The sequence below is a fragment of the Pteropus alecto genome, unplaced genomic scaffold (assembly GCF_000325575.1).
Source record: "Pteropus alecto unplaced genomic scaffold, ASM32557v1 scaffold389, whole genome shotgun sequence".
NCBI lineage: Eukaryota > Metazoa > Chordata > Mammalia > Chiroptera > Pteropodidae > Pteropus > Pteropus alecto.
In genome coordinates, this window is record NW_006443569.1 from 1,090,279 (window position 1) to 1,117,000 (window position 26,722).

Consider the following 26,722-nt stretch of genomic DNA (forward strand, 5'->3'; position numbering starts at 1 on the left):
AGCCTAAAATGATGTGAACCTTTATTGAAGCCGCAGGTTTTTTAATTATTAGCACATATAAGATCTAATTTGCACTCTGATGTCATTCTGTGTCTTGGAGGCTGAAGCAACCCTCATTCCATTTCATATATAGATGTTGCAATTCACTGAGTAGCAGGTCAATTTAAATTCCTTAACTAAGGATTCATTAGATCCTCAAAGTAACTGCTGCCTCTGTATGTTACCTGATTAAACAGCCAGCATAGTACCCAAGACATAGTAAATGCTCAATAAATGTGCTCTCCGCCCACTTCATTTTTCTTTCAAAGCCAAACTCATCTAAGAAAATCAAAAGCCATTTTCTTGTCCTTGAAAAATGTAACTCTAATTGGATGACAATAAGAACACATTATTTACAAATATGCAGAAATAGATGGCGGTATGTATATAAATTTGTTATATCAGTATGAAGTAATAGCACCATAATCAAGATTGGAGTGTTGTCTACAGAGAGGTAGATTTAAAAGGGCCCTTGGCCAAAGTGGGAAATATGGATGATAGTTAAGAAGAAGGAAGGCATTCCAAGTGGGTGGAATGGCATGAGAAAATGCATGGAGGCAGGAGTTAGTAAACTGTATGTGGGCGATGGGCAAGCAGATAAACTGGGTTGGACCAGCCTGACCACATTGGGGCACATCAAGAGTTATTCACACCTACTACTTCCTCTGCTTCCCCGCATTTATTCTCTAGGTCTTAGCTTAGACATCCCCTACCTTCAACCAAGTTTTGCTAGGTGCCCTCCCTTGTCTTCTAACAGCACTCTATCTTCTACCATCATTAATATACTATATTGTGGTGGTCACTGGACTTCAAGCTCCTTAAGGACAAAGACCATGTCTTGCTTACTCATGCCTGGCTTAGCTTCATTCCTGGCATTTAGTAGGTACTTAGTGAAGATTTGTGGGAGGTGAGAAGAAGGAAAACACATAGATAAAGTTAGCCAAATGGAGACGGTACACATGACAGAAGTACCTGAACTATGGCTGACTCTCTTACAGAATTTGAGTACTAGTCCTTAAATTGCCACAACCTTTTAGTAAGACCTCCATATATTTTGCTTACTTTTATAAAGCAGGAGAAACTCCACCGGCATTCTTTGAGAAGGGAGCACCACAGCTGAGTTAAACAAAAATAAAGCAGGTGGCTAGAACATGGTTAGCAATCCATGTAAAGATAGCACAGAGACAGAGACTCATTTACAAGCTAGCTTGTGCGTTTGAATTTCCTTTCACTGCCACTTTTACAGATGAGAACAGCCTCGGTCTTTTATTATTATTATTTGATCTCCTGAGCCACCCTCATTAGGCATGACCATACAAGGCTTTTACCATTGTGTTAATCATAACAATCTGATTTCCTAAAGATAAAGCATAAGAAAAGACAATTTGAAAGCAGAGCCTCTTTATTTCATAGTTTCTCAGTGATACTGATAAAAAGAAGAATGCAAGGTAAATACTGACCAAGCAACAACTCTTATGGAAAATGTTTTTGGGGGCCTCCCTGTAAAAATGAGAATGTCCTTTTAAGAGGGCATCCTACCCATTTTGCTCATTCTAACCTTGTGAGAAAGAGGTGTGATCAGAGCCCTTCCCCTTGAGACCTTTGTAAATTGCTCAGCTCCCTAACTCCTTTTCCTCTCACATAGAGACTACAGATATGCTACCTGCCTGACTCTTGGTGTGGAGATTCATCAGCTGACATTTACAAAAGGCTCATTACATGGAAAGCACAGAAGAAAAGTAGCCATTAGTCTAATGAGTAGCATGAACGGCCTTCTCCATGAACAGTGTATAATGGATTTAAATTTTATCTTTTTGTTGTAGTTGGTTATTTATTAACTACAATGTAAGAGCTGGAAACTCCTCATTTAATAACTCCTCATTATCATTATTATTATAAGTATATAAAATGGAGAAAGACCGAGCATGGATGGAAACAAAGGAGTTTCCATTTCAAAAGTGACCTGAAAGACCTATGTGCAACTTAAGTTCTCATATATACACAGTACGACCTTTACACTAATGTTGTCTTTGAGAAATTAGAGTAGGTCTTGTGATTAAAGCAGTCGTTTCTGAACCCAAAAATTATACCCTGTCTTCCTCTCTCCTGTTCCACTAGCATGTCACCCCTCACTCCTTTCTGGGAACAGTCCCACCTGCTGCCTCCTGGGGAAACTATTAGTTATCTCTTCCCTCCTCTGCCTTCAGCCCCGTTCACAGCTCCTTCCCATCAACATCTTGACTTTTTCAAATCCAACCGTCCTTAAAATTCCCTCTATACCCTGCCTTTCCTCTTATTTCCTTCCTCTGCCAAAAGATAACAAAGAGTCACCTTTCCTCACTGTCTCCCTTTCCTCATCTTTATTTCCTCTTCACCTCATACCAGTCTGCCTCTGCCCCATCAACTCCAAAGCGGCTCTTTTTAACATCCGCAGGGACCTGCATGGTACTAAACCCAATGGTTTAGTTTCCGTTCTCAAATCCTCCTTGACATCTCCCCAGAGTCCGACAATGTTGACCCTCCCTCCTTTGGCCCTCCTTTGGCCACAGCTCTCCTCTCATTTTCCTAGGTAGAGCAATCTACAGTTTGCCTGCCTCTTCCCAGATGGCGCCTCTTCAATCTCTGCAAACTTGATCTGTGTGCCCTGTGGGTGGTTTTCTCTGTGGAGGATATGGCAGCTGGGGTATCAATGGCTCCAAAAACATCAGCTCTTCTGGTTGTCAAAAAGGCAGAGTGAGAGGAGGAAATCTGTGGGAAAGAAACACTAGGTTTTTAAGGGAGATGGGCAGAGCAGATACCTTGGGGCAGAGCTTTGGCTGGGTCCAGGTGGAGCCCTGGCAGGCAACGTAGAGGGAGCTACGGGGAAGAGCCTTGGTCAGTCAGAGTCTGTAGTTTGTAAAGCTCATATTTGTAATGACTTTTTTCCCTTCATTAGTCCCCCCGCCCCCTCCACCCAGTACTCCACATAATTTAAACTCTAATCATTTCACGGGAATTATCAGAAACCCCAGCAATTTCCCACCTCCCTCCATTTTCACAGCTAGTCCTATGTGCTATTTGGGACATTCTGGAGGCCCTTTCAGTCTGTAAATGTATATGCCTTTCCACTCTGGTAAATTGTCTTGATTTACTTCATTTACTTGATTTACTTGATTTACTTTCTCTGCACTATGTTTTTCTATTCTCCCTCTCTCTGGAAATCCTATCGTACTCTGTTATACTGTTTTAGCTGATTATTTTGACATTTACTTACATATTTTTAAACAACATTTTTATTGCTGGCTCTCAATTTTTACCCCTTCCAGACATTATCTACTGGCCTCCTTTTTTAATTTTAGGTTTAGCTTCATATTTAGTGGTGTATTATCATGACCGATCCAGTAAACTATTTTTCTTTTCTGTACATGTGATTTGTTTACCATAGAGCTAATAATTGTTGTCTTTTGCCATTTACTGTATTTTCTCTATATATTTATCACTACCCTAAACTTTGCCCCAGCTATCTAAATCACCTTTGAATCAGCCTTTGGGTTAGTCTCTATCAGTCATGTCTTCCTGTAGCAAAGTCTCTAGAATCTTCTGACCTGATCCCAAATGGACTGACAGAGAGTTGGCATTCTGTGATCTTCCTTCATGCTCATCTGGAGGGTTCTCTTAGCCATTCTCCTGAGTTGGATTTCCTGGCATCTTTTTAAAAACTCCTGGTTTGGCAAAGCAAAATCTTAATTAGGAATGCAAATATTTTTTGACCAAGTACAGTAAGTCATCCCTTAATCTCATGTATTGGTTCTTGGAAACTATGACTTTAAGCAAAACGACATATAACAAAACCAGTTTTACCGTAGACTAATTGGTATCAGCAACAGTAAGTTTCCAGTAAGTTTCTAGTCACAAAAACATCACCAAACTTCTAAATAAAGACCCAAAACCCTTCTAATATGAAACATTGAAATAAATGTGAGCTTATGTATACATCTAAGGAAGATTAATAAAAACAAGATCATTCTTTTCCACCCCACTCATTCAGTTCAGAGTCTGAGTGGCCATCCCTGCAGCTCAGAGTGCAAGGCAGACCCCACCTTGGACAGGACACCCTTCCATTGCAGGGCACATCACACACACTCAACACTCACATAGACTTGGAGAGTGTAGACATGTGCACAGCTTTGGGATGCGGGAGGGAACCAGAGTACCCAGAGAAATCCTGGCAGATGTGAAGAGAACATGCAAACTCCACACACATAGTGGCCCCAGCTGAGAATCAATTTTTTTCTCACCAACGTTGTAATGAAACAGTGTTGTTCCAGGACCTGCTGTATATCTGAAAATATCTTTATTCTGTCCTCAGAATTAATAAGGTGACTGATATATATTTCTAGTTTGGGAATAATTTTTCTTCAGAATTTTGAAAGCATTGCTCCATTGCCTTTTAATTAAGTCTACTGCGGGAAACCTTGAACCATTCTGACTCCTACTCCCTGTGTATTCTCTCTGGAAGTCTGTAGACCTTCTCATTGTCCCAGTGTTCTGAAATTTCATGTGATGTGGGTCTAGTCCCATTTATTATTTGGGGCCCTCTTTTAAGTCTTTCCTATCTGGATTGCATGTTCTTTTGCTCTGATCAATTTTCTTGATTTACTTTAATTATTGGTTCTGCTCCATTTTTTTGTGATCTCTGGAAATCCTGACCTCTTAAGGCCATCTTCTGCTTATCTTCCTTCTAGTTTTACATATCTACATCTTTTTGCTCTACTTTCTGGGAGATTTCTACACCTTTATTTTTAAAATCTTCTCTTGAATATTTAATTTCTGAATTTTTTTCAGTTTCTAAATTTTTTTAATTGTCCGTTATATAGTATCTTGTTTTTATATCTTTGATATATTTCTTTATGTCTCTGAAGATATTAATAGTGGTATTTGTGAGTTTATGTTTGTTTGGTTTTGTTAAATTATCTTCCCCATTTGTTCTGTTTCCTCCAAGTTGCTGTTTTCCGATTTGTTTTATGATTTCTGTCTTTCACGTATGTGGTTTTCCTCACATGTCTGTCTGGTAAACCTTGGTTTTCTGCACATATTTTACAGTTGGGCTTAAAAAGCGAATGGGGAGTTTCTGAGAACACAGAGCTTGTTAAATGTGTCACTATAGTGTGACCAGACAGGGCCATTTAGTTAGAGAATCTATGATGCCCAAAGAAGAGTCCCCAGTCTCCTCCCTAGAAAGAGATAAGCCCAACAGCCATCACCTTGGGGCTGGTTGGGGAGTCTCAGTATTCACCATACATACTTCACTTATTTTTCCTTCTTTTCAGTATGGTGACCCACCTTTCATTGGGCCCAGTGACCTACAATCCTAGGAACTTCTTCTCCAGAAAGGGTGAAGCAGTTGCCAAGTGATGTGGAATCTCGGAAGGGATTGGACATCAAATTGCTTCTCAAGGAGAACCGTAATCAACCCACACTTCCTAAGCATTTGTGGATTCCCACAAGTGTAAATTGGGTTTATTCTCAGCTTCCCCACCACTGGCTTAGGAGTTAGTTTTCTAGGGCTCCTGCTATGTCCTTTAACACTCATTCATCTATTTGCCAGCTTCCAGAATTTGGTTTCTCTCCTCTTTCCTGTTCTTTTAGCCCTTGTGAGTTTATTTCTTTTTTGAAAGGGGTCTGGGGAAAAAGCAAAAGTGTGTGCAAACTACCAGCTTTATCCAAAACCTAATAATTCTTCCAGGACTACTTTATGTCATTTGCTAAGTTTTAGTTTCTGGCAACCTCCTTGTATCCTCATGAAATAATGTTTCTTAAAATAATTCCTAAGCTTTTGCAATATTCACATTGCAGTTACAAGGAGTGTATCGCCCCTCCTCTACTTTAGCTGTCTCTTAAACTTGGCTTACAAGATTGACTTTGTTTTTGTTGTCCCTTAAAGGGATTCCTAGTTGAGATTTTAATAGCATCTATTCTTGCTTTGTTGTGCTTGATTCTGCTATTCTTCAATGCTTTCTATGGCTTTTTAATGCTTATTAGGAGCCAACAATTTATTTTAAAAATTGAATTATACAGGATACCTGCTCATTGAGATGTTGATCTAAATTAGTGGGTAGCAATTCCTATTAGTTAGATAAATCCTTTACTCCCTGTCAAGGTACTGTCATTTTATGGACATTGCAGCTCTGCTTTAAGTCATAACATTACTTGTTAGGACAAGTTAGCTTTTACCTTTTACTTGTTAATACAAGTGTTTTATGTATTGTTGTAACTGAATGTTTTTTGGCTCATGGCCGAAACTTTTGCTTACTGCCCTCATGTAGACCTAGTACAAATTAGAAAGTGGTTTTTGCCAACTCAGTTCTGCTTTGAGCCATTTCCTGGTTACAGTTGATTATTCAGTGCAGCTATATTAATTGTAGGGGCAATGTCATGCCCTTAGAGGTGGTTTAGACTGTAGATAGCATTTACAAAATGGCAGCCCAGTAGACAGTATTCAGACAGAGGCAAAGAAGGCCTGCTGAAAGCAATACCCACTGGTGCAGTAAGTAGTATCAAACTCAAGTCTAACTTGCAGATTCTTTTCTTCAGTCTCTTCCCATTTCAGCTACTGCTACAAATTTCAAATGTTAGCATACGACTGCAGAGCAATTAAAGAGAATCAGTAGTAGACAGGAAAATGTAAGCTGATCCAGCAATGCAATGTGTTGGTGTGAATAGATATTAAATGCTTTCCTTTAATTGAGGGCGACAATATACCATTAACTCATCCCCTAAAGCAGGGGTGGACAACCTATGGCCTACATGAGAAACCCCACCTGAGGCCTTTTTTTACTGTCCTCTGAGGAGATTTTTATAGTTCTAAGGGGTAGTTTTTTTAAAAAAGATAATGATAATAAAGAGAAACAGGAGGAAAAAGAAGAAAAAGAGAAAGCAGAAGGAGGAGGAAAAAAGGAAGAAAATGTAACAGAGACTGTATGTGATCTGCAAAGCCTAAAATACTTTCTAGCTCTTTACAGAAACAGTTTGCCAGCCCCTGGTCTAGACACTGCTGGCCTAGCCTCGTTTCTATCCTGTCCCACATGCTCCTGCCCCAGTCAGGGAAAGGTCTAAAGTTGTTCCCAAGACTTTAGCAACTTAAATATGTATGTGTGTCAGTGTGTGGTTTCAAAAAGTTTTAATTATAAATAGATAGATTTGAATCATCATTTCTCAAGTTTGTGACATCTAACCAGATTTACCAATGTAAAGGACCGTGTTACACAATTGTGTACACATAAGTCAGCATGACCCGTCATGGTTTACATACCTAGCTACAACTGGAGGCGGGGGTAACAGAAAAGTTATAAACAGTATTTTCATAAACCTTTTTGGTTTAGTTGGAGATACTGTCAGAAAGGTATATGTTGAACTTGTTTCTTTTTGCAAGTATAAAATGTGAACAAAAATAAAATTAAAACATGTTTTTATGATACAAATATCCTTTCATTTACCAAAAGCCTAACCAAAGAAAAGATTTCACTTAAACAATTAACTTTAGAATTAGATAAATATATATTTTTAACTATTACTTTACCAATTATTCTCACCTACTGTGGATATTAGCCAAAATTTGGACTTTATCAATAACAGATGTATAGGGTTTATCATCACTTTAGGTTTTCTCATTTTACAGCATTTTTAGCCTGCATAGTCTAGAGCATCCACATACCATTTCCAGGTGAATTTTTCAAAAACTTAGCTCTGATCCTGCCAATTCAGTCTAATCAACAGTAAGAAATTAAACCAAACAAGTAAATTACCAAACATTCCTTTCTGAGTCAATTAAAAAGGAAGTCCCGGAAAAATGCCAGTGGTACCATTTTATATTGTTCAACAAATTATGCTATAATTCTCTCTGTGTTTTGGGGTATTTTTCATATTTGCCTTGAATCCATTGGCAAAGTTAGCATATTTATAAACCGATTATTTGTCTAATGGTGACATATTATCCCTCTAGTATCAAAAAAATGAATTTAGAGTAGAACATTCAGATGATTGCTTAGAAATAAGGCTTGTGAGGCCAGTTTATGTCTCTAATCCCAACCTATGGCCAAAATATAACCATGATCAACATTTAATGTTCATCTTCAGTAGCACCTGTGAATCACGTAGTCGAACAACTAATTTAATGCTCTATTTTTTCCTTTAATCCCCTGTGACTTTGATCCAATGGGCATACAAAATCATCTTGTTATAGGATTCATCTCCAGCTGATAAAGCAAACTAGTTCTGAGGATAAACATTGAAGTCAAGCATTACTTTGTATTTTCTTTTCTTTCTTTACCAAAAAGCTTCATTTGAAAAAATAATTCAAATTATATAGTATTTTCTGTTGTTTGGATTCTAGATTGTAGAAATCTAGAGGTCAACATTAAGCCAATGGCTTTATTTCTTTCAAAATGAGAACATAAAATGGAATTCCAGTGAAAAGCTGGTCTTGAAGCTCATGAGCATATTCTGTACAATGCATGGTGTGGATTGGAGGGGCCATTATTGGGATTCTTCGCTGTTGTTAACTGTAGATGTTTAAGGAAGAAAAACTTGAGTCCAAATAACATTGTAGCTGAATCAAAGGAAGTAGAGAGATGCTGATATACTCTCTCTTATCAGTAAGTGAACCAATTAATTATGCGCTTTTTGGAGATTTAATCATCTGAGATTTATTAATGATGCCCACTGCTGACTGGATAGAGCAAGGGAATTTATATATAAAACAGAGATGAAATAAATGGTTAATTAGGGTATGAAACTTAATCCAAACTGGAATGCATTGAATTTATAATAAATATCCCTAAAACTATAAAAAAAGGACAGAAGAAAATAATTCATAATAATTGATTTTCTCAAGAATAGCCTAAAGAAGTGAAGAATGTTTAAAATCCCCGAAAGTTGCTCAGTTCCTTATTCCGAATAGTTCATCCATTTCTAAAGTCTTGCTTTTGAACCCATCATGGTTTTCTTAAAAAGAAAAGAAAAAACAAAAAACAAAAAAAAAAACTACCCTTTCTAAACTAATCTGGAAAGGCTTTGAAAGTCACTGTTGCCCTAATAACATGGTTAAACTTCAGCCTTTGTTTCTACAGTTATTGACCTTCACATACTCCTACAGGGAAAGGGCTGAGCCATCCTGAGGGACTACAGCATGGGCAAATGCTCACAAGCAATTAAAGGCTGATTAAGTGTTTATCTTCTTTATAGGTGGGAAGGAGAGAATGAAAATGAAGTGGGCAGATGTAAAGAGACCGGCAAAGTTCACGTGACTGTGGATCTCAAATACTACCGACCAACGGAAGTGGTAAGTATTCCTGGCCACCCAGTGTTTAGGCCCATTCTGCCAGCTGGCTGGGAAAATATTATCACTGAATGCCCAAAGCCAACCTTCAAAGCTCTCCATTGGGCTCCCTGGCATCATTCAGTTGACATTTCCCAAACCAGAGTATAGTGAATTAAATCTGAGATGTTATTCTTACCACAAAATCCATTGCTTCTAAAAGGAAAACAAGGGTAAAACACACCCAAGGAAATAGTTGGTTTCAGAAATGGAGACTCATATCAATGGCAAATCTCATCGTGTTAGTCTCTCATTTTGATGGCAGATCCCAGATACCCACAGAATATCTGACTTACAAGGCCTTCCATGACCTGCAGGATCTTGAGATTTGGAGGACTACCTACCTCCCCAGTGCACACGTGAACTCTCAAGCAAGCACACACATAAACATACTCACCGATGTGCACTCACATGCATACACAAACATAGTTATAAATGGTCTCCCCATACATTTTTTAACACTCAGCTCAACTACTGCCCTACCTGTGAATCCTTTTCTGGACAATATACCACTACCACTGAAATTTCTACTCCTTCCTTTGTATCTTCATTATATGTTCTACATAATAATTATATTGCAACACCTATCATAATTTATTACACTCATTTGTTTACAAGTCTTTCTCGATTTACCAAACTGTGAACTCATTTAAGATAAGGACCTTTTTTTTTTTTTTTTTTAATATCTTCAACTATACCAAAGTAGGTGCTTAAAAATATCGATTGATGGGTAGATGGATGAGTGAATGGATGGATTTCTAAATACAGAGGTTCCTGTATTAAGAAATGACCTATAGATTGTTAGACCTTAACATCCTCCTTTCTTAAATTTATAAAAACTTCTAGCTTGGTGTTGTCACTATAATGTGGTCCACATTCTTTATGGTGACAAAATTCAACATGTTAAGTATACCTAAAGATAATAGAAAGCGGCATTTTCAGAGAGAAATGTTCAAACAGAATGGTTACCTAATGAAATGTACATTAACTATGAAAATAGAATCCCTCGAACCTGTTTTACCTTTGTTTTGAACCAAATTCCAGTGTGTTGTACAACCTTTCGGAGATTAGGAAAACCTCAGTGAAGAGAAATTGAAAGTGCATATGTCATCAGTAACCACCTACAAAATGTTCTGTTTCAAACAAAAGAAAAAAACTTCATTTCATGCACTATTACAAAGGAGGAAATAAAAAGGAAAGGAAATAACCAGTGCTTAGAGACTAGGGCTGTAGAGTCGAAGCATTGTCCTGGCACAGGGCGTGGCCGGGTCTTTGACACACAGGGAACAATGGTTCCCTGTGCTAATGGCAAGTGGGTGTGCCAAGGAGAGGATGTGCTCTGTCTCTGGAGGAGGAAGATACCAGCACACTCCTGCTGACACAGCAAGGAATGTCTGCCTGTCTGTGGAGCCCCCTAGCCGCACTGGCATTTGTTTCCCTGCCTAAAGAGGTGCCACAAGGGTATCATTTTTCTGGAATATTGTGCAGATCACATAAACAGGCAAATCTGTTTCTCTGCTAACAAAAATTGTCATCTCAGAGTGGAAAATTTACTGAGCCAACAGAAACCTCAATCCTTATAACAATTTAAACATGGCTCTTTCTCTCCTGACACCAAAATAGTTTCAAAAGCTAGGAAGTCGTTAAGAATGGCTTGTCTGTCATTCTCACTTAGGCAAGGTGTGGACTTGATAAGAACACAGAACAAAAGAATTCGCTGAACAGGAAAAGGACCCTTAGACTAACAAGGCAGTTCTTGAAGTCCGTCTCTATCTGCCCCTTTCCTGTCCTGAATCTGCATCCCTCTTCCTTTCTTTTGTTCATTCAGATGTCATTATCATACCTGTTCTGCAACTCCATTTACACTAAAGTTGTTTTAACATAAGAGTGGTATCTTATTTCATACGCTTGCTTTATTTGTTCACTGATATAGCTCTGACCCCGGATTCTCTTCAATGCTTAATTTTGGATGTTTAACTGCATTTCATCTTTCTAATCCTCTAGGCTGCATTAATTTTGTTCACTCCACTTCAACTGAACATTCTATTGGGCAAGATTTTCTTGTATAGTGAAACTAAACTTTTAACCTCATTCCTCAGAACATGGAGTTTTCCCAAAACTTGGATCAGCTTGACAGCCTTATGTTGAATTGCCTCAGGGGTGATAGTATTCTTCCAATTGAAAGGTGACTAGAACTGAACACTGCTTTGTAAATGAGCTTTCACTTAGGTGTGGGCCTTAATAGCCAGCACATCGAGAGAGTCATTTGGCATGAGTTTCTGAACAGCATCGAACTTCTCTGAGGTTTATCAGCACCTAATGCAGGGTAGTCATGGAATTCTCCCATATCTAAATTGTATCCTTTCCCACTTAGTGTCTAAGTTCATCTTGTAAGTTCCAGAGGCTTCTTTTCACTTTTCCTCAGATTCTGTAGAAGCTTGTTCTCCTGATTAGCTTCAATCATATGTATTCCCCCAAGATCTTCAGCACATAGGGCATTCCAAAGCTAAAAGCATAAACTAGATTTTAAGAGTCACATGGTTCCAGAATGAGTGATAGAAAAAAATGTAAAGAAAATGTAAAAAAAATGAAAAGAAAAAAGTGATAAGGACATATGCACACTCAGAACACCAATACCCTAAAGCAAGACTAAAGGCGCATAGAGCTTTATGTTGTTTTGAATAAGATTCAGAGTAGTCTTACGAAATGCTTTTTATTCAGCATAGGCCACACTAACCCAGAAGAGGCTACCAGTATTTACACATGGAGCATACCTCCACATGCGCCAGTAATTTTTGTCCTCATTGATTTAGCTAGCACAAAACCTTAAATCTTGCTTTTGTACCAACATGAAAAGTCTTGAAAGTTTTGTTCTGAGCTAAAGACTCCAGCATCCAATTAGAACTGAATGGAGTCATATTTTTTTATTTTTCTACCTCTGGGTTTCCTTTGAATGCTTAGAAGTTTTGCTACTGTGGAGAGCATGATCCTGAAAATTAGACTTTAAATTTCCTATTGCCGCTGAATTCCAGTATTTGGTGATGGCGTTATTAATACTTGAGTTCTGTGCCCCTTAAAACTTCTGTCTTGTGCATGGTTTCCTATATATGCTTATGTTTACACACAGATTCATTGCATCGTGTATTCATTATAAAGAATCATGCTTAAGTGTAGGCCCTAGGGCCAGACTGCCTGAGTTCAAAAACTGCCAATTACTAGCTGTGTGACCTTATTCAAGTTACTTAACTTCGTCAGTGCCTCTGTTTTCTCATCTGTAAAAATGGGATCGATAATAGAACTTCTTTTAAAGAATTATTGGAGAATTAACAGTCAAGTATACGAAATGCTTATTAGAACAGTATCTGGCACACAGTAAAATACCCAGTATTGATGCTGTTATTGTTATTTATTTATTTATTCATTGCTCAAATATTTACCAAACACTGTGTTAGACCCTGGGAATACAGTATAAACAAGACAGGCACATTCCCTACTCTTGTGGAGATTATAGATATAGGAGTCAGTTACTTAAACCTAGTACCTTTTGAAAAGTAGAATGATGTCATTGGTGAATTGTATAGATTAACCAGTAAAAGTAGATAACAAGGCATAATCAAGGCTACTAGCAAACATTAATATGTACTTTGATTTTTATGCTTCTGAGCCTCTTTCTAAAGATTAGATAGCTATTCAGTGGTATGGAAGTATCATGTAAATATATGAAAATTGATATTGACCTATTACTAACTTTAAAATAACCACAATTCTCTTTGTTTGAGAATTTTTAACTTGGAAAATTTACAAACGTTGTGTTAATGAAATATTCATCCTAATGTGCCAGTTTTTAACCACATCAAATAGTCAATCCACTTTAAAAAAGTAAGATTTTTTTTCAGTGAAACAAACAAAAATCCTTTTTTTTTTTTGCACAGCATTTTAGGAAATGGCATGAGGGACACATTCTCAGGCCAAAGGTAAATCATATATCTTTCATAAAAAATATCTCAACTTAAACTCTACTAGATAATACAAACTAAATTTTTGCTTACTATATTATTGGTCTTTAACATTCATTTTTCTTGCCATTGTATTTCTAATGTCCTCAATCGTGCTTGGTTTTTTATATACTAAGATACTTTACGTTTATTCCCATTCTTTAGAGATATTAGAAAAAAATCATGAGTTAAAATGTAGAATTGAGAAAACAGTAACTTTAAAGAAGTCCAGCAAGCTAGTTAGAACACCTTCCTTCAGTGAAAACATGTAGCCTGTTTCTAATCAAATTACTATCTGCTGTTGAGTTGTCCCTTCTTGCAAACATTTCCTAATATTTTTCTGTAAATGATGTTAAGTTAAATGGCCCATAATTGCTTGCTCTATCTCATAGCCCTGTTTAAAATAATGCTATGTAACACTTTCCAGACCTCAGGAATCTGATCTGTCATCAGAGGACTTGTATAAATACCAGTTAGAGCTTCCCTTAGTTCTGTCTCTGTGTTTTGGGGGTCTTGAAACTGTTCCCTTTTACTCCCTGTTCTCACCACGTTCTCACACTTCCCCTTCTGTAGCAAGAAATTAGATCCTCTCTATTCCATCCCTTCATCTTCCCCAGCTCTGTTAGAAGCCAGCTGATCTCTCCCTGTCCTGATCTTTCTGACCTCTAAGCTCTTATCCTACCCTTCCACTCCTGCTTTTCTTTGTTCCTTGTTTTGACTGGTGGAAGCCTGGGTAAGAGGATTCAGAGAGACAAATTAAGGGCGAGTTCTTTTCTTTCAGCATTCCTGGACCTGTGAAAGGAGAGGCTGGACTACTTGTTCTGTAAGGTCCCTTCCAATTTTTATATAAATCCTGCTTTTATAACTATCAGACCACAACAGTGTGGAATGCTGTCACTCATCAGAATGCTTCCTCTTTTGTAATTATTCTCTGAACTTTTTACTACTTCTATTTTATAAATAGTTTATATCTCTAAATCACTGTTTATATATTTTGAGCCTCCCTCTTAGGCTCTTCATACTAATCTTTATATCCTTCCTTAATCACATTGGCCTTTCCTGCCCTTTTCCTTCCTTGGACTTAACCAAGAGAGCTTTAAATTTCAATCTCTGGTTGATTATCAAATATTCCACTGTGTGTTTTCCATACTTCATAGGATCCCATACAAAACCCCCAGGGGTGTATAACATTTCTCCTAAAGCCTGTGTTCTTTCCTCAGTTGCTGTCTCCCTCAAGAACATTTTATTCCTAATGAAACAGTAATTGTGTACTGACTATAATGCTCCCAACTTCCTCCTATTTTTCTTTGAAGATTCTTATGATTAGATCCAGATTAGGATTATGTCATTAAAGGTTCAAAAATCTTTATGAGTATACATAACTATATGTGTTTTCTTACTTAAAATACATATTTTGTATTTATCCTAAAAAACTTTCTGGTGTCCTTAATGTAGATGGTTTCATCCCTTGCACCAACAGGGAACTCCTATAAAAGCTGTACCTTCTTTCTAAAAATCCTGTCTCGATAATGACTACCTTTATATGTAATTGTAGGTTACATCTACAAAATAAATTCCAAAATCTTAAAAATTTGTTTTAGCCTCTGCAGCTACTTTCCTTAGGAATAACAATTAGTACTTGATTTCAGCTTCTATAAACTTGCTCTTATGCACCTCACTCAAAGTATAGAATTATACTTTGAGAGGCCCAAAATATAAAATTATATATGGGAGGCCCATCCGTCACTGATGTGATCACCTGTTCATTTTCATCTAGCCAGTGAGATCTATATTCTAGAATTTTAGAAACTTCTATTTGCTATTCGTTTTTTAAATAACTAAACAACACTTTTCTGTTCTAGCAAGCCATATATACCTTCTAAAATAACTATAATTCAAATAATCTTTATGTATGGAGATTTTATAGATAATAATATTCATGGTTTTCTGCATGGGTCTACTAAAAGTTAGTCCATGTATATCTACTTGGGCTCCTATCTTTATTTATCTTACCCTAGAGGCTTCCTCTTGCCTCACTCCCCATGCCTTTGGTTCATTGCAAGCTGGTTTCTTCATTGTTGCATCTACTAGCAAAGTGGAGAGTTCATTAGACTGCTTGTCAGAAACTTCCAAGTAGATATCCAAAGCTGATGGTCTTCTTGACTTAGTAGCTCTGATTGGCCTCCTGGACAATTACACATCATGTGCTTGACCTGCCAGTAAAAACCTAGTTTCATTCAGCTGCTGTCAATAGGTACTGTCCTTAATAGCAAAATCCAATTTGTACATTTTGTAATGCTGTGATAAATGTGCAAGTTTCCTGGTTAAGTCAGATATGTACTTCTTCACAAAAACTTGGTGTAAGAATATCTAAACTAAGAAATAAGCAGATGTCTAGGTACTAAAAGATTCTCTAAATTTTAGAATTCATTACAAGAATCCTTTATATAGTACATTCATGGTGTACATTTAAAATATGATTTTTATTTACCTCAGCGCTGAGCAATATATCAGTATATATAAAATAAAATATCCTTATATTCCTATATTGAGGTATTAGAGATTCCTACCATGGAAATAAGTCCTAATAACACTATGAGAAATATAAAAATGAATGAGATAAGGTCCTTGTTCAATAGGTACTCTCAAACAAATGAGTAGAAAACAGGTAGGAAGCTATTTTGATGGTCACAGGCAGGTATAACAAGGAGCTAACTGAGCCAGGATAGTGGAGCAAGAAAAGCAGTGACAGTTGCCGGGACATTGTAGAGATGGAGACCACAAGATTAGAGGTCAGATTAAATGGTGATGCGTGGAAGACAAGCATCAACTGAGGGTGACTACCTGGAGTAGAGGCTGCACAGTAAAGGGTGGTAGGGAAATAATGATGCCATCAGCGATCTAGAGAGAGGACTCAGTTAGCAGGAGGAGGTGTTGAGGTCTGTTACATTCATGATCCCTGGAGATATCCATGTAGCAAATTTCAAGCAGGAGTGGGAGCTGGAAGCCTGGTGTAGAAGAAAGAGGTCAGGTGTGGAGGCTAGATGTGCAAGCGGTGAGAGTTGAAGACCTGACGTGAGCACCCCAAAAGAGAGCATTTGGGATAGGGGTCAGGGAGAAGGGCATGAACAAGGAGTTAGTCACAAAGCTAGGCAGGGTTGAATTCCAGGAACACATTTGTCTCAAAAATACATTTTGAAGAAGTGGGTTAAAAATTCATAGAGTTCACAAATCAAGCATGTGTATCCCACAGCCTAGGGCCAGACTAAAGTGTCTCCCACCCTAGATAATTATTCCCTACTTTTAAGGCCCCTTAAAGATTTAAAGGGCAGATGATTACTACATCTCAATCCAAGCAAAGCTGAATTTCAGAGTTAAGCAGAGACCTAATTTCAAATTGATGTGTCCTAGAAGTCAGGTTGCAAAGTATTTTAGAATTCTTAAAGATCAAAGGGCTTATATAAATATAAGGTACTTTGCACTGCATATTATTTTTATTACTGTCATCATCATTAATTATTATTATCATCATTATATACCTCTGTGAAATCATTAGTTATCAAGAGGCATCTGAAATGATACTTTGACTCTTCAACTCCTGAGATTTTTATATTTATTTTATATTTATATATTTATTTTGTTTCATACCTATACAACTTCACTCAGAAAATTGTTGCTACTTAGCACTACCAGCTCTGTACTTCTTGATCCAATGGTAGAAATGAAGATCATGGTAAAAGATAGGGAATTGAATTGGTGACCTTCTCTTGTTTTTTTCTTAAATTTATTTTTCAATTAGAGTTGATATTCAGTATTATTTTATATTAGTTTCAGGTGTACAGCATAGTGGCTAGACATTTATATAATTTACGAAGTGATCCCCCAATTAGTTTAGTACTCACTATACATAGTTATTATAGTATCATTCACTATATTGCCCAAAGTACACTATATATGTGTACTTTACATCCCCGTGACTATTTTGTAACTACCAATTTCTGCTTCTTGATCCCTTCACTTTTTCACCCAATCTCCCAAGGTCCCTCCCATCTGACAATCTCCAGTTTGTTCTCTGTATTTATGAGTCTATTTTCATTTCGTTTGTCGGTTTATATTATTTTTTTAGATTCCACATATAAGTAAAATCATGGTATTGGTCCTACTCTGTCTGACTTATTTCACTTAGCATAATGCCTTCTAGGTCCATCTATGTCATTGCAAATGGTAAGATTTCATTTTTTTTATGGCCGAGATAATATTCCATTGTATATATGTACCACAACTTCTTTATCCAATCATCTGTTGATGAGCATGTAGGTTGCTCCCTTATCTTGGCTATTTTAAATAGCACTACAGTGAACGTAGGGGTGCATATATCTTTTCAAATTCGTGTTTTCATTTTCTTCGAATAAAAACTCCAAAGTGCCATTGCTGGGTCAAAAGGTAGCTCTGTTTTTAATTTTTTGAGGAACCTCAAAACTGTTTTTCCAGAGTGGCTGTATCAGTTTGCAATCCCACCAAGAGTGCATGACAGTTCACTTTCTCCGCATCCTCACCAACACTTGTTGTTTTTGGACTAATTAATGATGGATGACAATTCTGACAGGTGTAAGGTGAAACATCATTGTGGTTTTAATTTGCATTTCTCAGACGATTAGTGATGTTGAGCATCTTTTCATATTTCTGTTGGCTGTGTATGTCCTCTTTAGAGAAATGCCTATTTAGGTCCTCTGCCCATTTTTTTTTTATTGGACTGTTAATTTTTTTGATGTTGAGTTTATGAGTTCTTTATAAATTTTGGATGTTAATCTTTTATCAGCTCTATCATTGGAAAATATCTTCTCCCATTCAGTAGGTTGTCTTTTCATTTTGTTGATCGTTTCCTTTGCTGGGCAAAATCTTTTAGTTTGATATAGTCCCATTTGTTTATTTTTTCTTTTGTTTCTCTTACCCAAGAAGATACATCAGAAAAAATACTGCTAAGAGCAATGTCAGAGAATTTACTGCCTACGTTTTCTTCTAGGAGTTTTATGGTTTCAGGTCTTACATTTAAGTCTTTAATCTATTTTGAGTTTATTCTTATATATGGTACAAGAAGGAGGTCCAGCTTCATTTTTTTACATGTATCAGTCCAATTTTCCCAATACTATTCATTGAATCGACTGTCTTTACCCCATTGTATATTCTTGACATCTTTGTCATAGATTAAATGACCACATAGGCATCAATTTATTTCTGGGCTCTCTATTCTGTTCCATTGCTCTATGTGTGTCTGTTTTTATGCCAGTACCATGCTGTTTTAACTACTGCAGTCTTGTAGTATAGTTTGGTATTAGGTAGTGTGATACCTTTCAACTTTCTTCTTCATTCTCAAGATTCCTGTGGCTATTTTGGGGTCTTTTATGATTCTATATAAATTTTTGGATCATCTTTTCTATTTCTGTGGAAAATGCCATTGGTATTGTGATAGGGATTGCATCGAATCTATAGATTGCTTTGGGTAGTATGGACATTTTAACAGTGCTAATTCTTCCTATCCATGAGTGCAGTATATGCTTTCATTTATTTGTATCTTCTTCAGTTTCTTTCTTCAATGACTTATAATTTTCCGGGTACAGGTTTTTTACCTCCTTGGTGAAATTTATCCCTAGGTATTTTATTGTTTTTGATGCAATTGTAAATGGGATTGTTTTCTTAATTTCTCTTTCTGATAGTTCATTATTGGTGTGTAAAAATGCAACTGATTTCTGAATATTAATTTTATATTCTGCTTCTTTACTGAATTTATTTATTTAATAGTTTTAACAGATTTTTTTTAGTAGAATCTTTAGGGTTCTCTCTGTATGGTATTATGTTTTCTGCAAATAATGACCATTTTACTTCTTTCTTTCTAGCTTAGATGCCTGTCTTTTATTTCTTTTTCTTGTCTGATTGCTGTGGCTAGGACTGCCTATACTATGTTGAATAAAAGTAGTGAAAGTAGACATCCTTGACTTGTTCCTAATCTTAAGGAACAAGTTTTTAGCTGTTTTCCATTGAGTATGATCTTGGCTGTGGGTTTGTCATATAGGCCTGTATTATGTTGAGGTATATTCCCTTTATTCCCACTTTGCTGAGAGTTTTTATTATAAATGGATGTGGGATTTTTTCTAATACTTTTTGCATCTATTGATATGATCATATGATTTTTATCTTTTAATTTATTAATGTGGTGTATCACATTAATTGATTTATGGATATTGAACCAACCTTGCATTTCTGGAATAAACCCCACTTGATCATGGTTTATGATCTTTTTAATGTCTTGCTGAATTTGATTTGCTAATATTTTGTTGAGGATTTTTACATCTATGTTCATCAGGGATATCGTCCTATAATTTTTCTTTTGTAATATTTTTATCTGGTTTTGGAATCAGGGTAATGGTGGCCTCGTAAAATGAACTTGGGAGCCTTCCCTCCTCTTGAATTTTTTGGAACAGTTTGAGGAGTATAGGTGATAATTCTTCTTTGAATGTTTGGTAAAAACACCTGTGAAGCCATCTGCTCCAGGACTTTTGTTTGTTGGGAGATTTTTGATTACTGATTCTATTTTGTTAGTAGTAATCAGTCAGTTCAGATTTTCTGTTTCTTCTTGACTCGATTTTAGAAGATTGTATGTTTCTAGGAATTTATCCATTTCTTTCAGTTTGTCTGATTTGTAGGCATACAGCTGCTCATAGAATCTTCTTAAAATTCTTTGCATTTCTGTGGAGTCACCTATCACTTTTCCTCTGTCATTTCTGATTTTGTTTATTTTGGTCCTCTTTTTTTCTTGATGCATCTGGTTAAAGTTTTATCAATTTTGTTTTACTTTTCAAAGCTCATGGTTTCTTTGACCTTTTATTTTTTTTTAGACTCTATTTTGTTTATTTCTGCTCTGATCTTTATTATTTCCTTTCTTCTACTCACTTTGGGCTCTGCTTGCTGTTCTTTTTCTAGTTCTTTTAGGTATAAGGTTAGATTGTTTATTTGAGTTTTCTCATGTTTTTAAGTAGGCCTATATTGCTCTGAACTTTCCTCTCAGAACTGCTTCTGCTGTGTCTCATAGATTTCGAGTCATTGTGTTTTCATTTTCCATTGTCTCAAGGTATATTTTGATTTTCTTTGAGTTCATTGTTAACTCATTCATTGTTTAGTAGTATATCATTTAGCCTCCATGTGTTTGTTTATTTTTAGTGTTTTTTTTTTCTTGTAATTGATTTTTAGTTTTATACCATTGTGATTGAAGAAGATGCTTGATATGATATCAGTCTTCTTAAATTTTTGAGACTTGTTTTGTGGCCTAACATGTGGTTTATCTTGGAAAATGTCTCTAGTGCCCTTAAGAAGAATGTACATTCTGCTGCTTTGGGGTAAAATGCTCTAAAAATGTGAATTAGATTCCTCTTGTCTAGTGTGTCATTTAAGGCCACTGTTTCCATTTAGATTTTCTGTCTGGAAGATCTATCTATTGGTGTTAGTGGAATGTTAAGTCCCCTACTATGACTATATTACTGTCAATCTCTCTCTTTATGTTCATCAATATTTCCTTTATATATTTAGGTGCTCCTATGTTGGGCCTTATGTAGTAGGTGCCCTGTGTGGCCCAGTGGCACAGTCTACCTGGTCACCTGCACCAGTTGCTCCAGGAATGTCCATTGTGTGGGTTGTGTGTGCTCTCCTGTTGTAGTTAAGCCATGATTGCTGTTGACACATCAGTGGGGAGTGGGGTGATTCTCAGGCTGACTGTAAAGATTGGCCATGCCCATAAGGTAAGACCTGCTGTCTAGGGAGTGACCCCACAGGGTTCAATTTGCCCCAAGGGGCTTATGTACCTGTTGAGACCACCTTCTGGGTATACCACTTGTGGGACTAATTAGGTGGTGCTTTGTTGTAGTCTGAAACCAGCCTCCAGTTATGTTGGTTCTAGAGCCCTTTGAGAGGGGCTCTTGTGCAGGCCAAGGTCATCCACTGCCTGTGACCAGCCTGGGGCTACTTGGTAGGAGCTCCAAAGCGATCCGCAATTGGTCACTGTCTGTGATGGACCTGGAGGTATGTAGGAGAGACCACGTTACAAACCAAGGCTGGCTGCCACCAGTACCAGGCCTAGGGTAGCTCAGCAAAATGCCCAGGGCACCCAAGGCCTGAGTCCTCCTTTTAGCCGCTCGTAAGAGCATCTGGCAATATGCAAGTTTGGTGATGCCGGTTCCCAGGAAGTCACCAGGGTGGAGTGAGTGGTGTTTACCAAGTTGAGGCAGATTCAGATTTGGTGCCAGTGCTGAGCCTGTGGCCACTTGCAAAAGTCTCAGATCACATTGAGGCCAGCTGTGCTCACCTCAAGCCCTCAGACCGCCAAGATTTGTATGAAAAATACTGCGGCTCAGGCCAGGGATACCCCATTGCATACCACTGGAATTGTCTCTGGAGTTGTGGGAGCTGAGGCCTATTGATTGTTGCTGAAAGAGTCTCCTGCCAAGAGTGCTGGATGGGGCTGGTTTTCCAGCTACAAATATGCATCCAGCAATTCTGGAGTCACATGGGCCTGTGTCCGAAGGAGTCGCCAGGGTGGAGTGACCAGAGTTCACCAGGCCAGTGCAGATTCAGATTTGGTTCTGTAAGGCAAGATGGTGCTTGTCCTGAAGCCACACACACAACTCAGTCTTCCATTGTATATCTCTGGCACCTCCTGAATTGCTGTCCCTCCACCAGAGCCCAGCGTGAGTACCTGGGAGTGAGTGAGTCTGTGATGGGCCCTTTAAGGGGACATCTGGGTTTCCAACAGCTTTCCATTTCCCCTGGACAGTTGGAATCCCCACTGATTTTTATGGCCAGATTTTGAAGGGACTCCTCTTTCCAGCACTGGAACCCTGGGCTGGGGAGCCTGGTGTGGGGTTTAAACCCCTCCCTTCTCTGAGGGGACCTCTGCAGAAGAGATTACCCTCCCAATGCTCAACTATCATGCACAGGTGAGGGGCCAACCCGTTTCACATCTCCACTCCTCCTATCAGTCTCTAAATGACCTCTTCAGCTAATCTTCAGATGGTTCTCCAAGTTGATTGTTCTGTAATTTAGTTGTAATTTTAATGCAGTTATAGGAAGAAGCAAGCACAGTGTTTACCTACTCTGTCATCTTGACCAAAACCCAGTGACCTTCTCTTGTAATTCTGCCTAAACTATGTCTCTAAAAGCTATAATAGGCCCTAACATCCAGCAAGTTCTATGGCTAACCCCTAGAACTTAAGTATCCCTAACAGGCTAGAGAGCAGCCACCAAAGAGAAGACATTAGGCCATCATTCATGTTCATATTTACTGCCAATCTCACCCTTCACTCCTCCCACAGTAATCTTGATGCAAAAATCTATCTTTGTACTTGTTTTTAGACTGTACTTTTACAGTCTAAAATCTATGTTGGTTTGTTGCTGCTGTAACAAATTACCACAAACTCAGCAACATAAAACTGCATAAATTTATTACCTTACAGTTCTACAGGTTAAAATCAGAATTGAGTTTCACTGGGCTAAAAGTGAAGGGTTGATGGAGCTGTGTTCCTTCTGGAGGCTGGAGAGTTCTTGGACTATAGGGTATTCTACTGGCAGAGAATACTGAATTATTCACTTTGAACCATAGCTAGATCACAGTATTTTCTATTTTTTGGAAAACACATTGTTAATCACTTTGAGAAGAAAGAAGAAATGGAGGACTCTAGTTAATTGTCAGTTTAAAGTTTCTTAATATACACACTAAAAGAATCCCATTAACATTCACTTGGACAGCTGTAAATGAGGACAAGCCATTCTAAGTGAGAGGAAGCAGTGGGCAAAGGGACAAGAAAAGGTTCCTAAAGAAAGGGAGCTTTAGAGTAGGGTTTTTGAAAGGTTTGCGGTTTAAAAGAGAGATAGTTGAGCCTTCCAGGTTGGGGCAGGGTGTGCCTTGGGAATGAACGATAAGGCAAGACCCTGTCATGTGGAGAGTATGGGATGAGAAGGGGAATAATGAGAAACAAAGTTCACCACCAGAGATATTCCTTCCTAGCCTGTCTATTTGTCTGTTAGCACATCCTTTCTTTCATGCCTCCACACCGCCTCCCTGTCTATGCAGCAATTCAACACTCCTCCTCCTTTATTTTTATTTTCTTTTTTCTTCCTGTATTTTTACCGTCTCTTTTACCTTCTCTTTTCTTCCCTTCTTTTTTCTTGTTGGCAGGAGTCTTAATACCACGGTTCTGAGACCACCAACCTGTCTTTGGTACATATCATCTGACCCCTGACTGGTTCAAATTCTGGAAGTGTCCCCTCACCTGTTTTATTAAGTTAGTTTAAAAAGTTTTACGTTTGAGACTAATCTTTAAATAGTTCATGCTGTTTTAGTGATTAAAAGGTAAAGTCAGGAATTGAGAGGACTTAATTTTCATAAGAGAAATTTGTTTATCTCATAAACATGGATCCTTAACAGTCCTTCCAAGATCAATCTAAATAGGCTTTAAAAAAGAAAAACATATTCACCAACTTAATATGAAATATTTCCCTATTTTACAGGTATTTTGCTGAATGAAATTAATGCTATTCAGAAATGGTGTTAGAAAGACACTGTACCTTTTAAATTCAGATCATTTCTAATATTTTTGGAAATTAAATCAGCAGAGAAAATATCCCTAAAAAAGATCATCTAAAAGCACTTGTTGAACTTTTGAGAATATGTCATATTTTCTCTAAGGCTAGGAAAGAATATGTTGAAGACAAATATTTGTTTTTGAATTTAGTTTATTTTTAGAAGATTAGAGAGTGCTATTGAAATTTTAAAATTTAAAAGAAAGATTAGTGATAATTTGGATACGTCCTACTGCTTGCATTATAAATTTATAAGGCATAAGTCTCAACACTTTTTACTCCCAACCCTCAGACTTTCATAAATCTTCTTAAAGCTTTTAAACTTTCCCTCTGTGTTTTCCACTGTAACATAACAACGAATATTTTCCCACCAATCTCAATGAGCGTATTGAAAAAAACTGATGAATTCTTAGTTTCAAGGCCCTGCACAAATGTCAGCCCACTGGTGAAGCCTTCTCCTATTTCCTCAGGCAAAGTTAGCACTCACCTCTTTTGAAGTACTTGTCCCATTGTATTGTGATATGTTATTTCCACCTGGGACCTTGGGAGCAGGAAGGACATATGATGGCCTTGAATAGTACCTGGCACACAGTAGGAGATAAATTAATGAATGCATGTATGCCACATCAACGAATCATCCTCATGCTTTTCAATCATCGCTGGTATAAAGTAAATTACTCAAACCAATGTAATAAATTGTAATTAAATTCTAAATAGCAAAAAAAAGGTATAAAAATATTTTTTTCTCTTTTTTTTCTATTTGAGATTCTATGGCAAGATGAGTGTTAACAGTTCACATCTGTACGTTCAACCTTTAAACAAAATTCATATTCCACATCTAGATTTTTTATGTATTCCCTTTTCACTAGTTGTTTCATTTTCTGCCCTTCTCCTGTTTTTGCTGATTTTCTCTTCTTTTTTCTTCATCTTTTCTGAATTTTTTTGTTTCATAGGTTCTGATTGTTTCCCCCACTCTCTTCCCTGCAACTTCCTTTTTAATCTATTCCAAGCATCTTAAATGAGCTCAGTACACCCAAGTTGTTTCATGGGGCCTGCCTTTAGGAAGCACTGCTAATGGCGATATTATAACCTGACTTTAGTACAAGGTACCCACATGGTATATTGTGGGTACACTGTTGTGCACTCCCCATTTGAGAAACCTCACATTGTCTTTGCAGTCTTAGAAGGGCGGCACCAATAATATCACATATGAAAAAAGCATATTTTGGTTGCTTCTGTTTGAGGAAAATACACCTGCCTAACAGAAATATTTTTAACTTTGAGCTGCTAATAACAAATGGCAGTTACCATCTTTCTTTTACCTACTCTAAGACTGTATTTGTGAGGCAAAGTATCAACAGTATAAGAGACACTTAACTGTTCCTTTGGCTTTGTCCATTGCACATGTTCCTCTGCTATTCCATCTCCAAAACTTTAATAAAAAAGTGAGAAGTATAGATCAGTGAATCACTACAATGACCGATATTTCTACATCGAAGCCAAAGTCTGCTAGAAACTTAATGACATGTTATCACTTCCTTTCCTCACTTAGAATCTTCAGTGTTTTTCTTCTGTTAAGTGCAGACTAAAATTTAGATATATGATTGTGTAAGATAAGTGACAGTCATTTAGAACAATATTTTTTAAATTTCTGAAATAAGTGTTGGGCTTACAGAGATTTTCCTAGTAACTCTTGCAATATCTTCCTCTTTATGAATTTTGGCGAAAAATTCAGTCCAACGCACTGGAATAGGCTTTGGATATACTTTCTAAAACGGGTATCTAAAATGTAGTTTTCTGTAATATTACATTTCTCAAAGGAAGAGAAGTGGTCTGATTGAATATGGCACTCTTGCTAAAAATGTTAACTTATAGTGGGGATGTGAAGAAATAATTCTAATGAGTCTATGGGTCAGACGAATAGGAAAAAGAAAAGAGAGGGAATGTGGATTGAAACAGTTGCTAATTTTCCTTTTAGGTCCTTGTGTTCTGTGCTGCCAAATTGAGATGATGAGAAGCCATTTTCATGCAACTGGCACATCTGTAAAATGTGTATGTGTGTGTGTTAGGGTGGGAGGGGTGGAGAAGTTTGTGTATCTAAAGCCTGTTTTTCTATTGGTGATATGAAATATTCTTTTCATGAATCAGCACCTCCCACTTGCCCTAAAGGTGGAGTAGCTGTTAATCCGATGCATTGTCTCCTCTTTCAGCTGGTGAGCAAGGGCACTGGGAGGCAGTATGGCCAAAGGGAGGAGACACTGAACAAACAATGGCCAAGCACCCAATCTTGGTGTGGGTGGGTGGTAGGTGCTGGGAGCAGAAGGCTGGTGCCCAATCATCACATGTGGTACTGAGCAACCACCAGCTGATCCCAGAAAGGAAGTGCAAAGATAACTAAACATACACTGGAGTCCATCAGCAAAACCAGGACATTTCATCCTATAAGGATAGCGGTAACTAAGGGAATGGTTTCAATCATGGTTTTCTTTTAACATTTTTATGAAAAGGCTCGCACTTAAGCTCCTGTCATTTAGGTTTGTCTGGCAAATATAAAACAAAATCAGTTTCTTGTCTATTTAGAGCACTACCATGGTTACATTTCTTCTGATTTATCAGTCTTACATCAATGACTTGCTGTAGGAAGTCGTGTGTTCACAGTTTTATGGCTTTCTAGCTTTATATAGCAGAAACAACTTTACACACCTGC

At 37.5% G+C, this 26,722-nt stretch overlaps 1 protein-coding gene across 4 annotated transcripts in view; it reads left to right on the top strand.

Annotated features, from left to right (window-relative positions):
• The window catches only part of GMDS (GDP-mannose 4,6-dehydratase), a 607,022-nt gene that overhangs the window by 496,742 nt on the left and 83,558 nt on the right, over positions 1-26,722 (top strand). For 2 of the 4 annotated variants that reach the window (XM_025041522.1, XM_015599051.2), the window contains 2 exons: positions 9,262-9,358; positions 13,327-13,368. In XM_025041522.1, coding sequence (XP_024897290.1) covers positions 9,262-9,358; positions 13,327-13,368 — 139 coding nt within the window. The remainder of the gene's footprint in view (positions 1-9,261; positions 9,359-13,326; positions 13,369-26,722) is intronic. The other 2 variants (XM_025041523.1, XM_006924556.3) reach the window with 1 other exon arrangement.